The sequence below is a fragment of the Gymnodraco acuticeps genome, unplaced genomic scaffold, assembly GCF_902827175.1.
Source record: "Gymnodraco acuticeps unplaced genomic scaffold, fGymAcu1.1, whole genome shotgun sequence".
Lineage (NCBI taxonomy): Eukaryota > Metazoa > Chordata > Actinopteri > Perciformes > Bathydraconidae > Gymnodraco > Gymnodraco acuticeps.
Window position 1 is genome coordinate 120,048 of NW_022991645.1, and position 21,044 is coordinate 141,091.

At 41.3% G+C, this 21,044-nt stretch overlaps 1 protein-coding gene across 1 annotated transcript; it reads left to right on the forward strand.

Moving 5' to 3' along the window:
• The first annotated feature begins 2,387 nt into the window (after nt 1–2,387).
• zgc:113223 (uncharacterized protein LOC541424 homolog) lies at nt 2,388–20,388 on the forward strand. Its single transcript, XM_034198528.1, has 8 exons — nt 2,388–2,557; nt 16,898–16,955; nt 17,463–17,587; nt 17,718–17,792; nt 18,225–18,320; nt 18,402–18,530; nt 18,973–19,134; nt 19,868–20,388. Exons 1-8 carry the CDS (start codon nt 2,501–2,503, stop codon nt 20,021–20,023), a joined length of 858 nt encoding a protein of 285 aa, XP_034054419.1. The 5' UTR covers nt 2,388–2,500; the 3' UTR covers nt 20,024–20,388.
• Nucleotides 20,389–21,044: the final 656 nt, after the last annotated feature.

Genomic DNA, 21,044 nt, shown 5'->3' on the forward strand with positions numbered 1-21,044 from the left:
CAAATGTTTAAACCATCAAATATATCACAAAAAGTTAAGAAAGATATTCAAACATAAATTCTTTGTGCATCACAACTTTGTCTGTTTACATCAGTAAATTGCTACATGATGCAACATTATAAACAATATAATAATGTCCTACCATAAGTACTACATGAGAAATGGAGGAAGGAAGGGTACTTTACTTGTGACACTTTAGTTAATTTTTCTGATAATACCTTTGTGTCAAAAAAAATAACCATTAGATTTGTTCCACAACCATGAATACTATCGACCTCTTACCCGTGTATTACTGATCAGCAGAGAAATTCCTGTGTCAAATGTCAGCTCTTAAAATGCAGGGTTGCCAACTCTCACGCATCTGGCGTGTGACACACGCTTTCACTCTCAATCTCACGCTCTCACGCTGCCCAAACTATTCTCACGCCAAAAACAAGAATACCGAAGACTAGAAACGGTTTTGAAAACTGTTGTCACGTAGTGATCGTCTTCTCAATAGAACATCTTTGATAATGTCTCCTGGCTTGATCAGAATCAAGATAACACCGTGGTGTTGTTGCAGGAAGTCCCGACGGAGAATACTTTTGCTGTAGTACATCTCTATATACATCGATACAACATTACGTGTTGATAGAAATCAACACGTAATGAAATAAGACCCCACGGTTTGATGATTGATAGGTGTGTGGGCTGTCTTTCATTTTGACACACAGAACAATGGGGGCTATCCACCCTTATCCACAATGTAAAGTAATTCACAGCCTCTTCCCTCTTCTCTCTGTGAGGAGCAGCAGGTTCAGCTTTCAGAACAAAGTAACAAAAAACTAAAATGGCATTCATTTTTTTAAATATGTCGTGTAGTAATAGATTTATTTATTTTTCTTCTCAAGAGAGTACTAGAATGTGTATTTTATGTTAGTATTTCAAAAGATCTCCTGGGGGAGAATCCCCCCAGACCCCCCTGCAGGGGTTGGGTTTTCAGCATGTCAACTCTTTCACTTGTGGAGAAATTGCAGGATTGGCTCCAGGTCGCCCTTTTTATTTACTACAAGACAAATGTGCCTTTTTATTTCATACAGTTCAATTTGGATTGAGACACGGAAATAATCTAAACCTCACGCGTGGCGTTTCACTGTCAAGGGGAGCGTGTAATTACATTGCAAATACTGACTTGAGCCCCACCGCTGTATGGGTTAGCCCTACCATAGATTACCCAACAAAAACACTCTGGAGCCACAACTGCCGACCCGTATTGCGCATACGCAGATCTAAGATCCAGTAGAAATGATAAAAAAGTAAAAGTCTGCTGCTTATTGTTCTAGGCCAAAATAGAGTCAAAGAGTATATGAGAGTGAGAGTGTATTAATTAATATATTTGGCAGTTTGGAGTAAGTCTGTAGATTTGTTTGTGTGTGTGTTTCATGTATAGGCCTCTCACGATAATTAATTTTGTTGGATATATTTTCCCAGAAATTATTGTCGGCACCGTTGTATGACCATTTTAGACCACTGACATAATGATAATATATAATAATAATTCAAGTACATCCTTTCAAACTGCTAGTCACATCCTCATGTAAATGGAAAGGTATCGAGTTCATTTTTATTTATTGTACGATAAGTCAATGAATTGCTTATCGCGACAGGCACACAATAAAACAGTGGAAACAAACATGTGTTTGACTTTCATTACTGAGTGAAACTGTGTGCCCTTTATAGTCTGTGTCCAATTTTGTGTATTTGTATATATTGTATATATTGTATATATATATGCTAAGGTCTCGCTGCTGACACGATAGCAGTCATTTTGTGCGCATATGTGTAATTAAACCCATGATATCAAAATCTCACTCCAGCCAGGTACCCAAAGTTGGCAACCCTGAAAATGTACTGTACATTTTTTAATAGCGAGACATGCTCTGTAGTGTATAAAGAGGGGCTTGCTGGTAATTGTTAAACCTCCAAATTGGCATGCTGGGTAAACAGTGTTGAGTGGGTAGTTTGGATAAGAAGCTAAACCTGAGGCAAAGCAATCGGCCGTTCCATAGAACAGGCACTGTACTGAGTGTTGCAACACTTTAAGGAACTCAAGGCTAATATTAATATGCATGCAGATAATACATTGCAGCCTCTAAGGTAAGAGAACTCAAGAATGTTAAGGAACGACAATGAAAGTAAAGCCCTTGTTCTTTATTGTGTCATCCCAACTTGTGTAATGCTTTAATCCAAGCAAAAAATTAACTGTTCTCATAAATCATGTCAATTGAAATAAAAAAATCTGGATTAAAGGAAAGTTTTTTTGTTGAAGCAGCAGTTGTGACGTAACGCCAACAGACTCCCACCTCTTCCTCCACAGTGTGATGGCAGGACGACAGCAGTGGAGGGGATGAAGCTGACAGCAGGAATGTGTGCAGGTCAACACACGTCTTCTGCCGCCAGATAAGAAGCCTCTAACAGACTTTTAGCGCAGTCTGGCAAAACAGAGACCTTCTGAGAGGAAATGAGAGGATACAGAGGCATCAAGTACACTTTATTCATCTGCTGCTACGTCTTCTGGGTGAGTTTCTCTGTTGGGGACAGTTTGAGAATTCAAAATAACACTTTATAGGTTTGTTAGTGTCGTGGCTTCCTTCCTTTGTTTTTCCACCAAGCCACTAGACGCCTTAAACAGACAGTTCTAACTCGTTTCTTTCCTTAAAGTACTCACAGTTTGAAGTGTTGCTTGGCCTCCGATGGTTTAGAAGATGTTGCGATGTGTTTGCTCAAAATAAAGTAACAAACTTTTGCACATGCAACAAAGAAAAATAGGCCTTTACAATATTCAAAAGAAATAGGCAAAACTCAAATAAAACAACACAACTTAGGTATTCTTTCGTTCTTGATAACTTCACAACTTAAATGGTACTTGTACGGTTTGTGTGTACGGTTACGAGTACGATTGAGTACGGTTAAAAACTGTTCCTTGTCGGCGTCTCTCAACAGATTGCACATCACTGTGGCGTTAGCACAGGCGCCGTGGGAATTGTAGTCCTTTATAGTGCGTTGACTACAGACGTCACAATTAGGTGGCCTTTCTTATCAAATCAAATTACTGGCTCTAACATACCGGCCCCTATTGTTATGGGCATCTTTAATAACAATAAACAAAAATTCAAAAAGAGCCAGACAAAGTCAGTCTTCATATTCTATTTGAGATAGACAGGGTGTCTTAATTGTCCATCTTCAGTTATTTCCTTATTCTAAGGCAGGCACCAGTAGGCATATTTTGCTTATTGGTCTTTCCAGCGTGTTGGTTTTTGTCTTAAGAAGAACACTCCGAATCAGTCCTCCAGATCCAGGACGCGTCTCCATAACTCTTGCCATTAACCAGGATCCACGAGGTGCATTTGAATCCATGATTATTATGATGTCTCCAGGTATGAAGTTCCTTTTAATGCGATTCCATTGCTGTCTTTCTTGCAAAAGTGGTAGATATTCTTTGATCCATCTGGTCCAAAACAAATTAGCTATGTACTGCACTTGTCGCCAGCGGCGTCTTGAGTATGTATCTTGCTGATGGAATAAGCCTGGGGGCAACGAAGGTTTGACCTTGAGCTGCAGCAAATGGTTTGGTGTGAGAGGTTCCAAGTCATTTGTAGTTATTGGTCGGCTGTTGAGAATTCCTTCAACTTCACACAGAACTGTTGAAAGGCTTTCGTCATCAAGTGTTTGTTGTTTTGTGATGGATAGCAGAATTTTCTTTACAAGCCGGATTAGTCTTTCCCATACTCCGCCATGATGTGCTCCGTAAGGAGGATTGAAGGTCCATTTCACATCCTTTTGCTGGAGGGCTTGTTCTATTTTGCTCAGATTCCACTCTTTTATAGATTCCTTCAGCTCTCTTTCAGTGGCAACGAAATGAGTCCCATTGTCTGACCTCATCTCCAATACTTGTCCTCTTCTGCTGATGAAACGTCTGCAGGCATTAATGCATGAATCTGTATCTAACGAATGAGCTACTTCCAAGTGCACCGCTCTGGTTGTTAGACAGGTAAAGATAACTCCATATCGTTTCACAATGCTTCGTCCTCTTTTCACTTCCAGTGGGCCAAAGTAATCCACTCCAACATATGTGAATGGTGGTAGGGCTGGTGCAACTCTGTCTTTTGGCAGATCTGACATTTTTTGTTCTCCTGCATTTCCATGCATGCGTCTGCACACGGTACATTCAGATATTATTTTTCTGGCTAATGCATTGGCACATGGTATCCAGTATTTTTGTCTTAACCTGGATAACATATGATTCCTTCCACTGTGACCAACTTGTTGATGAATATCTCGAAGTATGGTTTTAGAGACATGGTGGTGTTTTCCAAGAATGGTTGGGTGCTTTGCTTCCTCAGGCATTGCCATTTTATTTAGCCTTCCTCCAACCTTTATCAGTTCATTCTCGTACACTGGATACAATGTATACAGTGTGCTACTTCCTTTGATAGGTTTTCCCCTTTTCAAAGTTTCCACTTCCTCTGGAAAAGACTGTTTTTGACAGAAACACAACAATGCTGCTTCAGCCTTATCCAAGTTATCCTTAGAGAGTGTGAGACCTCTCATAGAGTCTTTAAACACTCATCTCCTTCTCAATCAGCTTTATTCGATTTGGTTCTTTTGCTTGAGTAGAAGTTACTTCCTTCCTCTTCTTACTTGAAAGCAGCAAGAGATGTTTTACTTGAAGGAACCATGCAGCTGCTCTTTTCAGTTTCCTCCAATCAGAGTAGTGATGCATTAGCTTGCTTGTGGCATTTAGGTCAGTTGCAATGGTTGGGTTCACGTTGAATTTGTCCTTCTTCACCTCTGGATCATCAGGATAGCTGTCATTGACCAGTTTAAGTGCGTCCGGAAACTCAGGCCATTTGTCTTTAGGTTCTTTCACAAACAATGGACCATTTATCCAAGTCTCACATTTCAAGAACGATTCTGCTGCCAATCCACAAGATGCACAATCTGCTGGATTCAGTTGAGTGTTGATGTATTTCCACTGTGATGTTGCTGCTGCTTCTCTGATCAGACTTATTCTGTTGGCTACAAATGTCTGAAACCTTAGCATTTCATTCATGATGTATCTCAGAACAGACGTACTGTCAGTCCAGAAGACAGATTTGCATAATGGGATTTGCAGCTCGGTTCTGATCATCTTGTCCATGCGTACTGCCAGTACTGCTGCTGTGAGCTCCAATCTTGGGACAGTGACTTTTTTCAGAGGCACGACACGTGACTTTCCTGAAATGAAGGATATGTGAACGTCTTCATCTTAATTTGTCATCTTAAGGTAGGTGACAACACCGTATCCAATCTCGCTTGCATCACTGAAATGGTGCAATTGTGCAGATTTAATTTGTCCACAATTCTTTGGTTTGATACATCGATCAATCTTGAAGCTTTCTATCTGCTTTAATCCCATGAGCCATCTTTGCCACTGTTTCTTGAGAGCCTCCGGGATTTCTTCGTCTCACCCACAATTGAGTTTGCACAACTCTTGTAAGACATGCTTTGCAGTGAAGATAAATGGTGAAAGAAATCCAAGTGGGTCATACACAGAGCAGACTGTTGAAAGGATACCTCTCCTTGTGGCTGGTTGAGATTTTAAGCAGACTTGAAACTTGAAAACATCTTCCTCCACATGCCACTGTATCCCTAGGGCTCTTTCTATTGGAAGATTGTCTTGGGTCTCTAAGTCCAGGTTTTTTACCTCTTTGGGTTTTTCACTCTTTAGGATGGATGCCAGCACAGTTTTACTGTTGCTTGTCCACTTTGTCAGATGAAATCCTCCCTTGCACAAAGATCCTTGAGTTCTTCACATAACTTCACAGCTTGATCAGCAGAAGCCACAGATTGTAAGCAGTCATCAACATAGAAATGTCTTCCGACAGTGTCAACAGCTTCTGCAGAGAAATCATCTTTGTTGTCTTCAGTGGTTTTAATGAGAGCATAGGTTGCACAACTTGCTGATGAAGTGGCACCAAATAGATGTACTGTCATCCTGTACTCAGCGAGAGGTAAACTGACATCTCCTCCTGGCCACCAAATAAAGCGAAGATAATCTTGATCAGCAGGAGCCACCTTGACCTGATGGTACATCCCCTCCACATCAGCCATGAAAGCTATCTGTTCTTGTCTGAATCTAATGAGCACACCAAGTAGTGTGTTGGTAAGATTGGGACCCAGAATAAGCTTGTCATTTAATGAATATCCTTGATAAGATGCGGAACAATCGAACACTACACGAATCTTGCCCTTCTTTGGGTGATGAACCCCATGATGTGGTATGCACCACACCTTTCCACTCTCAAGGTTGAGCTGCTCTTGGGGCAGTAGCTGAGCGTGACCTTTTGCTATCACAGCCTCCAAGAATGTTTTATATTCATCATGGAAAACTTTGTTCCTTTTGAATTTCCTTTTTAATGATTCTGCTCTCTGTTCTGCAAGTTTGCGATTGTTTGGCATCATGATATTCTTCTGTTTGAATGGAAGTTCAAGCTGATAATGTCCATCTTTGATTTGAGCTGAATCTGACATGATCTTTAAAAATAGTTTGTCTTCAACTGACATCTCTTTCTTCTCATCACAACCTTTCTCTGGAAAGTCATGATTGTATTGCTGCACCAGCAGCTCACCTACATCTGTCACTGATATCCCATTAACAACAGCACATGAAGTATTCTCAGATTCAGTGGTTTCCTGATTCAGTCCATTCACAGCCCAACCTAGGACTGTCTTAACAGCAAAAGGTCCTCCATTTTGACTGTTTATTTTATTATTGTCCACGGCTCCATTAGCTTTGGTGCATTTGTTCCTATAAGCAACCCGATTTCACAATCCAATTCAGGCAACTTAATTTCTCTTAGATATTACCATTTATTTATGGTCTCTTGGGAATGTGCTCTTTTCCAGCAGGAATTTCCTCTTGTGTGTAGACTTTAGGCAGCTGTTAAAAAAGCATTGCCTTCGATGCAACTCACTTCAAGACCTTTGACAAAGGAAGTGTCAATCATTTTCTCCTGACCCATTGTTTTTAAGAGGATCTTGTTCTCTTGGCTTTGGCATGCAAATCTTGTTGAAGGGCTTCAGTACACAAACTTGCAGTGCTTCCCTGATCCATAAATGCGTAAGTCTGCACAGTCTGGTTAGAGTTTGACAACTTGATTTGAACTGGGATAATTGGTAGGGTTTGTTGACCACCAGCCCCAGTGTGGCTTCTGCCATTTAAAGAGACTAATGCGCTGCTTACAGAAGCTGCTTGGGTGTATCTATCAGAGTTGTCTTTTTGTTCAATCCTTTTCTTGCAGATGTGCAATATTGGATGTTTCATTGAACAAACTTCACATTTCATTCTTTTCTGACAGTCTTTGCTTAGATGTCCTTTCGTTAGACAGCCAAAGCAAATTCCTTGTGCTTTTAAGCAGTCGATCTTTTCATTGTGAGATGTTTTGTTCATCTTACATGTTTCAGAGGTGTGTTCTCCTGCACAAAATACACAGCGCTTCTGAACAGTAATGCCTTTATGGTCTGAGTTGATGTTTTGGAAAGGTTTTTGCTCTTCATTAACTCCTGGGCTTGTCACAGTAACACAACTACTTTTCTTATAACCATGAGCAGGCTTATTGCTGGGTGACTTGTACACTTTAATATCTCTTTTTGGCATGACATCCTGTATGTCTCCAAACATGGGGTCTGATACAATGCGTGCATGCTTTTCAATGAAGTCGACCAATATTGGAAACTTTGCTCTTCTCTTATTGTGTTCATAATATGCATATGCAGTTGTTCTCCACTTTTCCCTAAGTTTAAATGGGAGTTTCATGATCACATTTCTCATGTTTGATGTGCTATTCATTTCATCCAAAAACTCAACATCTTCCATTGTGTTGCAACATCCCCGAAGAAAAATAGCATAAGAATGCAGTGCTTTTCTATCTTCACTCTTGATGGCATTCCAGTTCAACATTTTGTCCAAACTAGCTGCTGCGATTAAGAGCTGATGTCCATAGTTCTCTTGGAGCAGTCTTTTGGCTTCCAAAAAGCCCTTTTTAGAATCCATGTATTGGCAACTTGTGACCAAGTCTTTAGCTTGGCCTTCTGTATCCTGCTCTAGAAAGAACAGCCTGTCTTTGTGTCAGTTTTATCTTCTATTGTATGCTCGAACATTCTGATGAATGAAAGGTACTGTAATGGATCTCCTTTAAAGATGGGTATTTCTCTGGATGGGAGTAATGTTAAGCGTTGCTCCTTCATTAGCATTTCAGTGATTTCGTTTTGCCGCTGCATTACTTGAATAAAGTCATTGCTTTCTGTACGAGAGCTTTGTCTGACTTGGATGGAGTGATGCTGCTGTGCTGATGCTGCTATCCTTGTTGTGGGCCCTGGTTGTAATACTTGGACATGACCACTAGGTGCTGCATGATTTGAGTTCATTGAATTTGAGTATATGAAACTCTTTTTATTGTCCTTCTCCACAGGTTTTCCTTGGTTCTCTTCATCCTGGAAATCATCATTTTCATCTGGCTGACCCGTGTCATACTGCTCCTCCCCCACACAAGCGCCAGGATCAGAGTCATCATCCTCAGAAGCTTCCAATGTTTTAATTTTGGCTGTTGCAGCATCAATATCAGTTTGAAGCTCAAGCTCTTCCATTTTAGCTCTGATATTGGCTTTCATTGCTTCCAGGTCAGCTTCTTGTTTTTCAAGTGAGTGTTTCTGTGATAAGGCAGCAGCGCGTGATCTGAGCGCAGCTCTCTGCCTCTGCCTTTCTTCTTACTGATGAAGCTGTTGAAGATGTATTGCTTCCACTAGAACTTTTACCTTTTTTGCTTATCATGCCCACTGATATTGCTTTATGTGGACTTGACATATGTGCAGTATATGAGCCATGGTCAGAAGGAGGCACATGCTCAAAGGAGGCAGCTCTAGCTAACCATTTCTTCATCACATCTTGAAACTCATTGAAATATGCAATTTTTGGGAGATACCAGTCAACATGATCACTTTCTTGTTCTTGCTCCGACAGCATTTCTTGCACTGAGTAATGTGAGTTTGAAAACTCTTTGGAGAGTATTTGAAAAACCCCACGACATCCTTGCATCTCAATGATATTCCCATAATCAATCATGAGTGAATCAATCTCATTTTTTTTCCTTGAGACTTGACCCAATTTCGTTCTCCTTTTTTTTAATGAACTGCGCCAGCCTATCTTCTAAAGCCTTTTCTGTTGGTCTTATTGTTCTTTTTGGTCTGACGTCAGCATTTTCCACGGGCACTTCACGTTCATTCCCGTTTGGGTCCATAAGACTTTCATTCGTTTCCACATTTTCCTTTTCAGCCTTTGTTATGCTTTATTGTCATTAAACATCCACTTGTAAACAGCTGTCCTTATTTTAATGTTGCGCTTGTTATTGTGCGGCTGGGATCCGCGGCAGTAAGCCAGATAGACACACTTATTAAAGCGCTTTTCAAGATGCGCTCCTTGAGATAAGTTCCACACTTTATTCATAAGCGAATTTATTCCACTTCCAGCATTAGATTATACTGTATTGCGACATCCACAACATGCGGCACAAGCCTTTTTCCACAGAAATCCACGTTGTCACAATCCAGAAAGTCAATGCGGTCCTTCCTTGTTCACTATGAAGTCCGTGATTTGTAAACTCACGATTCACATCCGCTCGTATCCATTCATTTCCAAGAGTATTTCATTCATTATAATAATATGGTGGCAACCATTTAATTCCACACGGATTTGTCCGTCACGAGAGTTTTTAACAATGTCGTGGCTTCCTTCCTTTGTTTTTCCACCAAGCCACTAGACGCCTTAAACAGACAGTTCTAACTCGTTTCTTTCCTTAAAAGTACTCACAGTTTGAAGTGTTGGTTGTCCTCCGATGGTTTAGAAGATGTTGCGATGTGTTTGCTCAAAATAAAGTAACAAACTTTTGCACATGCAACAAAGAAAAATAGGCCTTTACAATATTCAAAAGAAATAGGCAAAACTCAAATAAAACAACACAACTTAGGCAAGGCAAGGCAAGGCAAGTTTATTTATATAGCACCTTCCAACACAAGGCAATTCAAAGTGCTTCACAAAAAATGAAAGAGATTAAGAAAATGGCATTTAAAATCAGTCATTAAAAAGAAAAGCTAATAAAATAAACATTAAAAAAAAAATACATGGATAAAAGTTACAGTGCAATTAAACATTAAAAGAAAAAGTACATGGATAAAAGTTACAGTGCAGTCTAAGATATGAATAGTTCAATTAAAAGCAGCGACAAAAAGAAAAGTCTTCAGCCTGGATTTAAAAGTAGTAAGAGTTGCAGCGGACCTGCAGGTTTCTGGGAGTTTGTTCCAGATATTTGGAGCATAATAACTGAACGCTGCTTTACCATGTTTAGTTCTGACTCTGGGGACAGAAAGCTGACCAGTCCCTGAAGACCTGAGAGATCTGGATGGTTCATAATTTAGCAGGAGGTCAGAAATGTATTTTGGGCCTAAACCATTCAGTGCTTTATAAACCAGCAGCAGCATTTTGAAATCTATTCTTTGACACACAGGAAGCCAGTGTAAAGACTTCAGAACTGGAGTGATGTGATCCACTTTCTTAGTGTTAGTGAGGACTCGAGCAGCAGCGTTCTGAATTAGCTGCAGCTTCCTAATAGATTTTTTAGTGAGACCTGTGAAGACACCATTGCAGTAGTCGAGTCTACTGAAGATAAAAGCATGGACAAGTTTTTCCAAATCCTGCTGTGACATTAGTCTTTTAATCCTAGATATATTCTTTAGGTGATAGTAGGCTGATTTAGTAACAGTTTTAATGTGACTGTTGAAACTCAGGTCAGAGTCCATGACTACACCTAGATTTCTGGCTTTATCTGTTGTTTTGAACATTGCACACTGAAGCTCAGCGCTAACTTTTATACGTTCTGCCTTGGCTCCAAAAACCATTACCTCAGTTTTATCTTTGTTTAATTGGAGAAAGTTCTGACACATCCAGTCATTGATTTGTTCAATGCACTTACTCAGTGTTTGAATTGGAGCATAGTCTCCTGGTGAAATTGTTACGTAAATGTGTGTGTCATCTGCATAGCTATGGTAACTTATTTTGTTGTTCTTCATTATCTGAGCTAGTGGTAGCATGTAGATGTTAAAGAGAAGAGGCCCCAAGATGGAGCCTTGAGGAACCCCACATGTCATATTTGTCAACTCAGATGTGTATTTACCTATAGAAACAAAGTTGTTTCTGTCCTTTAAGTAGGATTCAAACCAATTCAGAACTGTTTCCGAAAGTCCCACCCAGTTCTCCAGTCGGTCTAGTAATATGCTGTGGTCAACAGTGTCAAACGCAGCACTGAGATCCAATAATACTAACACTGAAGTTCTGCCACTGTCTGTGTTTAAGTGGATGTCATTAAAGACCTTTACAAGAGCAGTCTCAGTGCTGTGGTTTGGACGAAAGCCTGACTGGAACACATCAAAACAGTTATTTAAATGCAAGAAATTACTCAACTGTTGAAAAACCACTTTTTCAATGATTTTACCTAGAAATGGGAGGTTTGATATGGGTCTGTAATTGTTCATTACTGAAGCATCTAGATTATTCTTTTTTAAGAGCGGTTTAATGACTGCAGTTTTTAGGGCCTGTGGAAAAATACCTGAGTGAAGAGATTTGTTTACTATATGAAGTAGATCTGAGGCCATGCAAGGCAAAACATCTTTGAAAAATCCTGTTGGAATAATATCAAGGCCGCAAGAGGAGGATTTCAGAAGTTGAATAATGTCCTCTAGGTTTTTATCATTAATCTGATGGAATTGTGTCATGATGTCTGAATTGATGTTAAGTGGAGATAGGGACAACACATTTGCTGTTCCTGATGCAGAGGCACTGACTGCTTGTCTGATTTTCTGAATTTTGTCAGTGAAAAAGGAGGCAAAATCATTGCACGCCCTGGTGGATAGAAATTCAGAGGCTACTGACACTGGGGGGTTAGTTAGTCTGTCAACGGTAGCAAACAAGGCACGTGCGTTGTTTTTGTTTTTGGTAATGATGTCAGAGAAGAACGATTGTCGTGCGTTTTTCAATTCCAAATTATAAAGGCCAAGTCTCTCTTTATAGATTTCAAAGTGAACCTGGAGATTTGTTTTTCGCCACCTGCGTTCAGCTTTTCGACATTCTCTTTTTTCTGTTTTCACGGTCATGGCCTTTCTCCATGGAGATATTTTCTTGCCAGACACTTCCTTTACCTTAGTTGGAGCAATGGCATCTATAACATTTTTAATTTTTGAATTAAAATGATCTACTAGCTCATTTACTGAGATGTTGGCAGGGGCAAGTGTGGAAGAGAAATTCTGAATAAACATTTCCCTAGTATTTTCAGTTAAATATCGCTTTGTGGTTACCTCTTTTTGAACATTTTTATGAACAGAAATAGAGCTCTCAAAGAAAACACAGGAATGGTCAGAGAGTGCAACATCAGTCACCACAACCTTAGAGATATTCAGACCCTTTGAGATAATTAAGTCCAGAGTGTGCCCCTTATTGTGCGTGGGCTCCGTCACATGCTGAGTCAGTCCATAGCTATCAAGAACACAAAACAGTTCTTTAGCCCCTCTGTCCTGGGGGTTGTCAACATGGATGTTAAAATCACCAACAATGACTAGACGGTCAAAGTCAATACACACTATAGACAGCAGTTCAGTCAAGTCATCAAAAAAGCTTGCACAGTATTTGGGTGGTCTATAGATATTTAGGAACAGAGCTCGAGAGGAGCATTTCAGCCGAAGGGCCACATATTCAAAAGAATCAAAGTTTCCATACAATGTCTTCCTGCATTGAAGGGAATCATTGAACAGAATAGCAACTCCACCCCCTTTCTTATGCATTCTTTCCTGACTCATAAAACTAAAGTTGGGAGGGGTTGATTCGATAAGAACAGCTGCACTGTTATTTTGTTCAATCCAAGTTTCTGTTAAAAACATAAAATCGAGATTGTGCTCAGTGATTAAATCATTGATTAAAAATGTTTTTCCTGCCAAAGACCTGACATTTAATAAAGCTAGTTTAAGTTTGTTAAACACACTATCAGTCATGTTTTTTGTAACAAGCTGTGGCTGACATGGAATCACTGCTAAATTAGATACACTCACATAAACGTTTGAGCGCTTCCTGTTTCTATGATTCACCGCTCTTAATCTATTACCTATCAACACAGATATCGGCAAAGCTACTGGCAGGCAGGGCCCCGACATGTCCTGGAAAGAGTTGAGAGTGCCATACGCCCTTGAGCCTGGACCCATCACATATCAGTAAGAGTTTGTTGTGTTTTGTACACACACATCCTTATCAGGCTTCGGAGACTGCAGAAGCCCCCTCGAAGGGAGGGGAGGTGGTCGACGTAGGCACGGTGATGGAGACGGGCTAGATGGTGCTGGGGTAGAGGACATGCTACCAGGGGGGGAGGTGGTTGACGTAGGCGCGGTGATGAGGACGGGGGAGATGGTGCGCGTCTCCGCGGTGATTTTGGTGGGCGTCGTTGAGGAGCGGGGGTAAAGGACATGGTGCCAGCCCTGCGTATCGCCTTCGTTTGGTCTTTGAACTCCAGGAAGGAATCGGTGCCAACCCTCTGTATCTCCTTTGTGTGTTCATCGATCTCCAGGAGGGTGGGCGAGGGTGAAAGGGTGAACGGAGTATCCTCAAAGGCGTTGACAGGGGGGGGGGGGCAGTGGAGACTCCTCCATGTGTCTCATATGTCTCCCATAATCAGAACATTCCTCAGGCGGGTGCAGTGATAATTCTTCAGGGTTTTCTGCGTGATGTGTTGTGTCTTTCTCCTGTTTTGATTCCTCTTGCCGCTTGTCCTTGGCAGAGGGAACAGATTGATGACGCAGGCAGTTGAATATGTTAGAGATAAACAATTTCACTCCTGACTTGTTCAGGCAAACTCCATTTGCCTTGAAAAGATGTCTGCGATCCCAGAAAAAGTTAAAATTGTCAATAAAATGAACAGAATGGTCAGTACAGGCCGTTGAAAGCCAGGTGTTCAGTGCAAACAATCTGCTGAATCTCTCCACTCCTCTTCTGACTGGCGGTAGAGGGCCACTGATGAACACATCTGCATTTAGAGAGCTGGCAGTTTCCAACAAACATTTAAAGTCTTCTTTCAGCACTTCTGACTGTTGTTTCATAACATCATTTGTTCCAATGTGCAGTACCACATTCTTCACAATCGGATGTTCAGCCCCAATATGCAGGATCTTCTCAGCCAAGTCAGAGACCACATCCTTGGGAAAACAGAGTACTTTGGTGTTGTTCTTATTACACAGACCTTTTACATCTCTTACAGCAGAGTCACCCACAATCAGAGTTTCAGGCCCAGTCGTTAGCTTTCCCTCTAGCCTTTTACTTTTAGAGTAGCTATTGGTCCTTACCCTGCTGCGTGAAGAGGACAGGTTATCCAGGTCATCAGATCTCCGGTTATCGGTCAGCGGAGCGTATCTGTTCTGGATTGGCACACTTGGTGGTTTAGGAGGATTGTTTGTAATTCTCCCTTTAGCAGCTGTCCACTGCTGTTTCCTAGTATGAATAGGGGTTGAAGAGGCGCTCTTCCTGGGTGATAACAATGCAGGCCAGCCGGTCGCATCACAGATTTCGGAGCTCTGGGCTCTGCCTGTTATCCGTCCTCCCAAATCCCATGGAAGTGATTTACTCTTAGGCTTTGCACCCAGAGAGTTCCAGGGAGGACTATCACTTGTAGATGTATTACCCGGTACACAGCCCTCCTGTTCCTTGGAATCCTTGTAGCTGCTAACTAGCTGTGAGTTAGCATACCCTTCTCCATTACTTTGCAACACTGGTAAAGTCGTGTCATTCCCACGACATAGTCCATTCAATTCCACGTTAACTTCCAACCGTTGCATTTTCATTTCCAACACAGCCATCTTCTGTATAAGTTTCTGGAAGTCATCTGTAGAGAACGGAGGCATTTTGCTACCAACTAGCTTAAGCTAAATAGCAGTAGCCTACCAGGCTTTAGCTGTTGCTAGGCCACGCTATTGTAAGACTGACGTCGTCGTAAAAATGTTAAAATATGGCTGAAACCCTCCGTCTATTTACGAAGATGAACTGTCCCAGTGATAAGTTAATGTCCAGGAGCCGCTGCTCGAAGTTTTCAGAGAATAAGAATAGGAAAATCAGCATAAAAAGTAAGCAGAGGCAAGAGCAAGCAGAAAAGCGTCTGCACTGTAAGAAAGATAACACCAGGTACTTAGGTATTCTTTCGTTCTTGATAACTTCACAACTTAAATGGTACTTGTACGGTTTGTGTGTACGGTTACGAGTACGATTGAGTACGGTTAAAAATTGTTCCTCGTCGGCGTCTCTCAACAGGTTGGCCATCACTGTGGCGTTAGCACATGCGCCGTGGGAATTGTAGTCCTTTATAGTGCGTTGACTACAGACGTCACAATTAGGTGGCCTTTCTTATCAAATCAAATTACTGGCTCTAACAGTTAGTGTGGTTTCTTTCTCTTAAACCTGCTGTACAATATGGTTTCAACACGCATCATAGGGAAAGGACGACTTCAGTTTGCTTTTGACAAAAGTATGTGGAGACTGTTCTTTTGACCTGGTTTTGATACAATAGAGCAACATGTTAATGCTTTGGCATACAGTGATATTAGTATGGAAGCCAATTTTGCCCAGGAAAAGTAGAATAAAAAATAGAAATAGAACTAATGTTTTACAACATAGTGAGGGAGTGAGTCAACGCAATACAGGTGGATGGAGACTTAATGAGGTGGCCAACACACTCTCACTCCATAATCGTCCAGGAGCGACATTTGGTCAGGGTCCCGTCTCCTTCAGCTTCATAAAGGGACGCAAATAGCTTTCAACTGATTGCAATGTATTCCCATCTGTGGCGGGATTTGACGCTCATGGAAGCACGGCATTCGTTTGTGTCGGCTGCCCTTAAAGGCAATGTGAGCGTCCATTCCCATTGGATAACGGAGAATTGTACACCCGGAAGTAAGTATTCCCCTTACTGTCGATTGATTTTACAGTGATATCTGCACTACTCATCGACTAAAAAACACCAGATTATCCTTGTTAATTACACAACGTTTTTTTTCATATGAAATGCAGTTGGAGGTCAACCAATCACAGAGCTTGAGAACTAATCACGGGGTTTGTCAAACAGAGCACATGGTGTAGTCCTAAACGATAGCTGGGGATTCTGGGTAGTGTAGTGTCTTCTGCCATCCTTTACTCCGAAAAAACATTTGTTTCTCCGAATCGAAGGGGAAAAATACAAAAGCATTGCACACAATTAAAACCAATCAATGTTGTGTAATTAACAAGGATAATCTGGTGTTTTTTAGTCGATGAGTAGTGCAAATATCACTGTAAAATCAATCGACAGTAAGGGGAGTACAATTCTCCGTTATCCAATGGGAATGGACGCTCACATTGCCTTTAAGGGCAGCCGACACAAACGAATGCCGTGCTTCCATGAGCATCAAATCCCGCCGCAGATGGGAATACATTGCAATCAGTTGAAAGCTATTTGCGTCCCTTTATGAAGCTGAAGGAGCCTAGGAGCGTCACAACTGCACGCCACGGGACCCTGACCAAACGTCGCTCCTGGACGATTATGGAGTGAGAGTGTGTTGAGGTGGCACAGTAAAACTCCACCACCTGTCCAATACAGAAATATGTCAACAACGTGTTTAGCTTAGCTTAGCACAAAGACTGTTAGATAAATCAAAAGAAAAACACATCTGCCTCAAATAACTTCAAGTCTGTCTAATTGACATGTCTTCTGTGCTTCATGTGAGTCACCTCTCCTGGTTAAACGTCATCTCTCTCTGACTGCAGGTGGTGAGTGCCATCCTCACATCAGTTGGAATCTACGGCAAGATCGCCAAGGAGAAAGGTCAGTTAAAATTAATAAATTGTACTATTTGTGATAGAAGAAACTGATAACCTTACCCTTATCCTAAAAACCTGGGTCGTCTTTAATGCCAAACCCCATTTTATAAAGTGTGACGGTTCACAAAGGTAAAAATACTTTTGTGAACCGTGGTTTGATAATGATCTTTGCCCCCTGTTTACTTTTGGATTATTGCAGAGACATCTTAGATAACAAATGAAGGTGGGCTTTCAGGACACTGACTTAATTGCATACAGAAGGAATAGGTCTTTAATATGTGTGTTTGTTTCTTTGTCTTTTCAGAGTGTGTGAGTGTGTGTGTTCAAGGTTACACAACTATGATGCTGATAACATTCCTGAGGCTGAGCCAGAAAAGTTAATCAGACATGTTTTAACCATTACTCACTGTTTTAAGTGTGTGTGTGTGTGTGTGTGTGTGTGTGTGTGTGTGTGTGTGTGTGTGTGTGTGTGTGTGTGTGTGTGTGTGTGTGTGTGTGTGTGTGTGTATAGATGTGGTTGACACCCTGACATTAGATCCAGCTCTGCTGTTGATCGTTGTTGGCTCGGCGATGTTTCTCATCACGTTCCTCGGGTGTTTTGGAGCGCTGCGTAACACCACCTGCCTTCTGAAGATGGTATGATTGATCAGCTGATCACTGTACGTTTCAGTGTCATATGTCAACGTTTGATTATTGTGATGTTTATTCTGCAAGTCAGTGCTGCTGAGTTGTTACTGTCTAGGTCATCTCTTCTTTGTTCCGGTAGTTTCTTGGGATCCTGGTAGCTGTCCTCCTCCTGCAGATCGCTGCTGGGGTGGTCGGATACCGCTTCACTGACATGGTAATATATAACACTGCTCTGATTTAATACACCACTACTCTGATTTAATATAACACTGCTCTGATTTAATATAACACTGCTCTAATTTAATATAACACTGCTCTGATTTAATACACCACTACTCTGATTTAATATAACACTGCTCTGATTGGACAAAAAATATAATATAATAATAAGATATCACAACTAGCAATCCGTAGACTTTTCTGTAGGTTTGTTTTCTCACAGAACTGAGAATAATGTTTGAAAACACTTCCAATAAAGCGAACACCTCTATTTTGTTTCTTATCCGAGTTACTGCAGCTACGATCAGCTACAATGATTTCAGTCCGCAATGAAAAACAAAGTGTAGTACAGATTCTGCATTCATGTGCAGATATCTGATTATAGATATCCATGGATTTACTTAAGTAACTTGATGTTAATGTTCAGGTGATGGAGAGGACGGAGAGGCTAATGATGAAGGCCATCGTCCGTTACAGGGAGGACCGGGACCTGGAGAACGCCATCGACTTTATCCAGCAGAAGGTAAGGAAGGATGAATGACTAAGAAGCAACGTGAGGCCTTTACATCTGTTTCCTGGTAGAAAGAGTTTGATGTGTTTGCAGTTTCGTTGCTGTGGAGTTGAGAGCTACAAGGACTGGTCTCGTAACGTCTACTTTGAGTGTTTGGACACAAACCCTAGTCTGGAGGCCTGTGGAGTTCCCTTCTCCTGCTGCGTTGGTTTACAGAACCAGGTCAGAACCACTGTCTGTCTGTACGGTCCCCGACAGGTTCACAAAGGGACGTTTTCATGCCTGGAGTTTGGCTCATTTTAATTTTCGCCAGCTCCTGCAACCAAAAATCATAATAAAAAAGGTCTGTACGGCCCGTGGTCCATTTTTAATTGGCCCGCAGCTAATTCTAAAAGTACAATGGAATATGGCCCACACATACTTAGATACTGAGTCTTTAATTGTGCTTCTTAAATATGTAAACATATATTACACAGTACTCATGTGTTAATAAGCCCAATTTAAAATAAATTCTGCAAACTAAAGTTGAAAACATTTTCTAACAAATCTTAGTTGCTAAGAAAAATATTTCAAGCTTGCGTAACAAGCTTGAAATACATAAATAAATGTCAAATACCGTAAACAACCCTCTCAAATCCAAAGTGTGTGTTATTCCCTCCTGCAGACAGTGCTGAACACTATGTGTGGTTATGGGGTGCAGCAGTTGGAGGAGTCTTCAGCCGGTCAGGATGTCTTCACCATCGGCTGCTTGCAGGGGATCGCGCTGTGGGCCAAAACTAATCTGCTGCTGGTGGCCGGTCTGACGGCTGGCCTGCTGCTGCTCGAGGTAACACCGCTGGAGCTCCAGTTCACAAACTTCAAGTTTTATTTTTCTGTGACATCAGAAGTCATGTAAACAAATTTCTTTATTTAAAGATTGAAGATTCAGATGTTTATTGTCATAGTACACAACTACGTGTAATTATGTAGTGTAGGAAAAACTAAGATTTTAGTACATCTGCAGTCTGGTGTTTTTAGTCTGATAGTCCTGAACAGTTTGCTGCTGGGGTGATGGGGGTCTTTGATAATCCTGAGGGATTTCTTCCTGAGCCGCTGGGAGTAGAGGTCCTCCATGGATGGCAGCTCCGTCCTGGTGATGTGCTGTGCAGCTTTCCCCACCCTCTGTAGAGTTGTATGGTTGAGGGCGGTGCAACTGCCATACCAGGCCGTGATGCAGCCAGTCAGGATCCTCTCTATGGTGCACCTGTAGAAGGTCAGGATGCTCTCTATGGTGCACTTGTAGAAGGTCAGGATCCTCTCTATGGTGCACCTGTAGAAGTTGCAGAGTATCCTGGAGTCCATGTTGAACCTCCTCAGCCTGCGGAGGAAGAAGAGCCGCTGTCCAGCTGTGTTGGTGATGGTGGTGGTGTGAAGAGTCCATGTCAGGTCCTCAGTGAAGAGTCCATGTCATGTCACTGTACAAATTGGAGGGGAAGCCTATCTGCCGGAATGAGGACACAGGGACTTAAGATAGAATCATCCCTGATCAGATTCTAAACTGTCTTTGTTTTTTCCGGCAGGTCTGCATGATCGGCTTGGCTGCCGGTCAAATCTCCTGGATAAAGAAAGTCCAACAACTAAAGAACGAAGATGCACCCAGAAGGAGGTCAGAAAGAAAGGACAGCTACTGGTATCCCGCTTTTGCAGACTTCAATGACGAATGTAATTCTGAGTAATGGGATGGAAAAATATCTGATATTGCCACTGTGATTATCTAGTTTGTCATTTTAGGAGAGTGTCAGAGGCTCTCCCAGTGGGTGAACAGCTTCCATGCCTTGTTGGAAATTGAACTACTACCTCATGTCAAACCACTTCAGGTCACCTCTCTTATATACAAGAAAGTGATTCAAAGAGAAAGTCAGTTTTGTTATCAACATAATGTGAAAAGTATTAGAAATATGTGGATATTATGAAAAGCTGTTCCTTGTAGATTATTCAAAATGTACACCCAGTACAAAACATTTAAATCACTGTGTATTTTTGTATGTATATAAATGTACATGTTTATTAATCATTGTGAGAATAAAGCTTGATGTAGTTATTCCTCAGACTCTCAGTGATTTGACTGTATTTCTTAAAGGTCCCATGTCATGGCCATTTCTACTGATCATAATTCCATTGTTGAGGTCTACTAAAATAGATTTATACTGTGCAATGTTCCAAACTCACATTGGTTTCTCATACAGCATCTCTGTATAGTATGTGTATTCACTCTGTCCTAAACGGCTTGTTGGAGCTCCTGCCTTATTAAAACCTTATTATTTATCATTGCTGCACATCCAACACATCGTTTCACATCGTGAGGTGACACAGAATCGAAGGGTACCCTCATTATCACTCAATTATACGAACTCGCAGAGATAATAACAAGAACAGACATCAAAACATGTGGCGCTAGGTAGCTAAAAACGCTAACATGGCTCACCTGTGTCGTAGTCTGGTCAAAAGTGGTCTTCAATGGCATTAAAACGATAAAAACGCTGCTGAAGTTAATCCATAGATTAATCCAATGTGTCTGTGTCCCTTTGAAATGATTACTGATAATCCATGAGCAATAAACCTGCTTTTCCGTTTCTAGAAGTCAGAGCGAGAGCTATAGCTCTATAGCTTCACTCTCATGCAAAACTGCGTCCGCGAAGCCCCCACCTTTTTGTTTTACCATGTGTGTGAGTGGGGAGATTCCCCTTCGATTATATT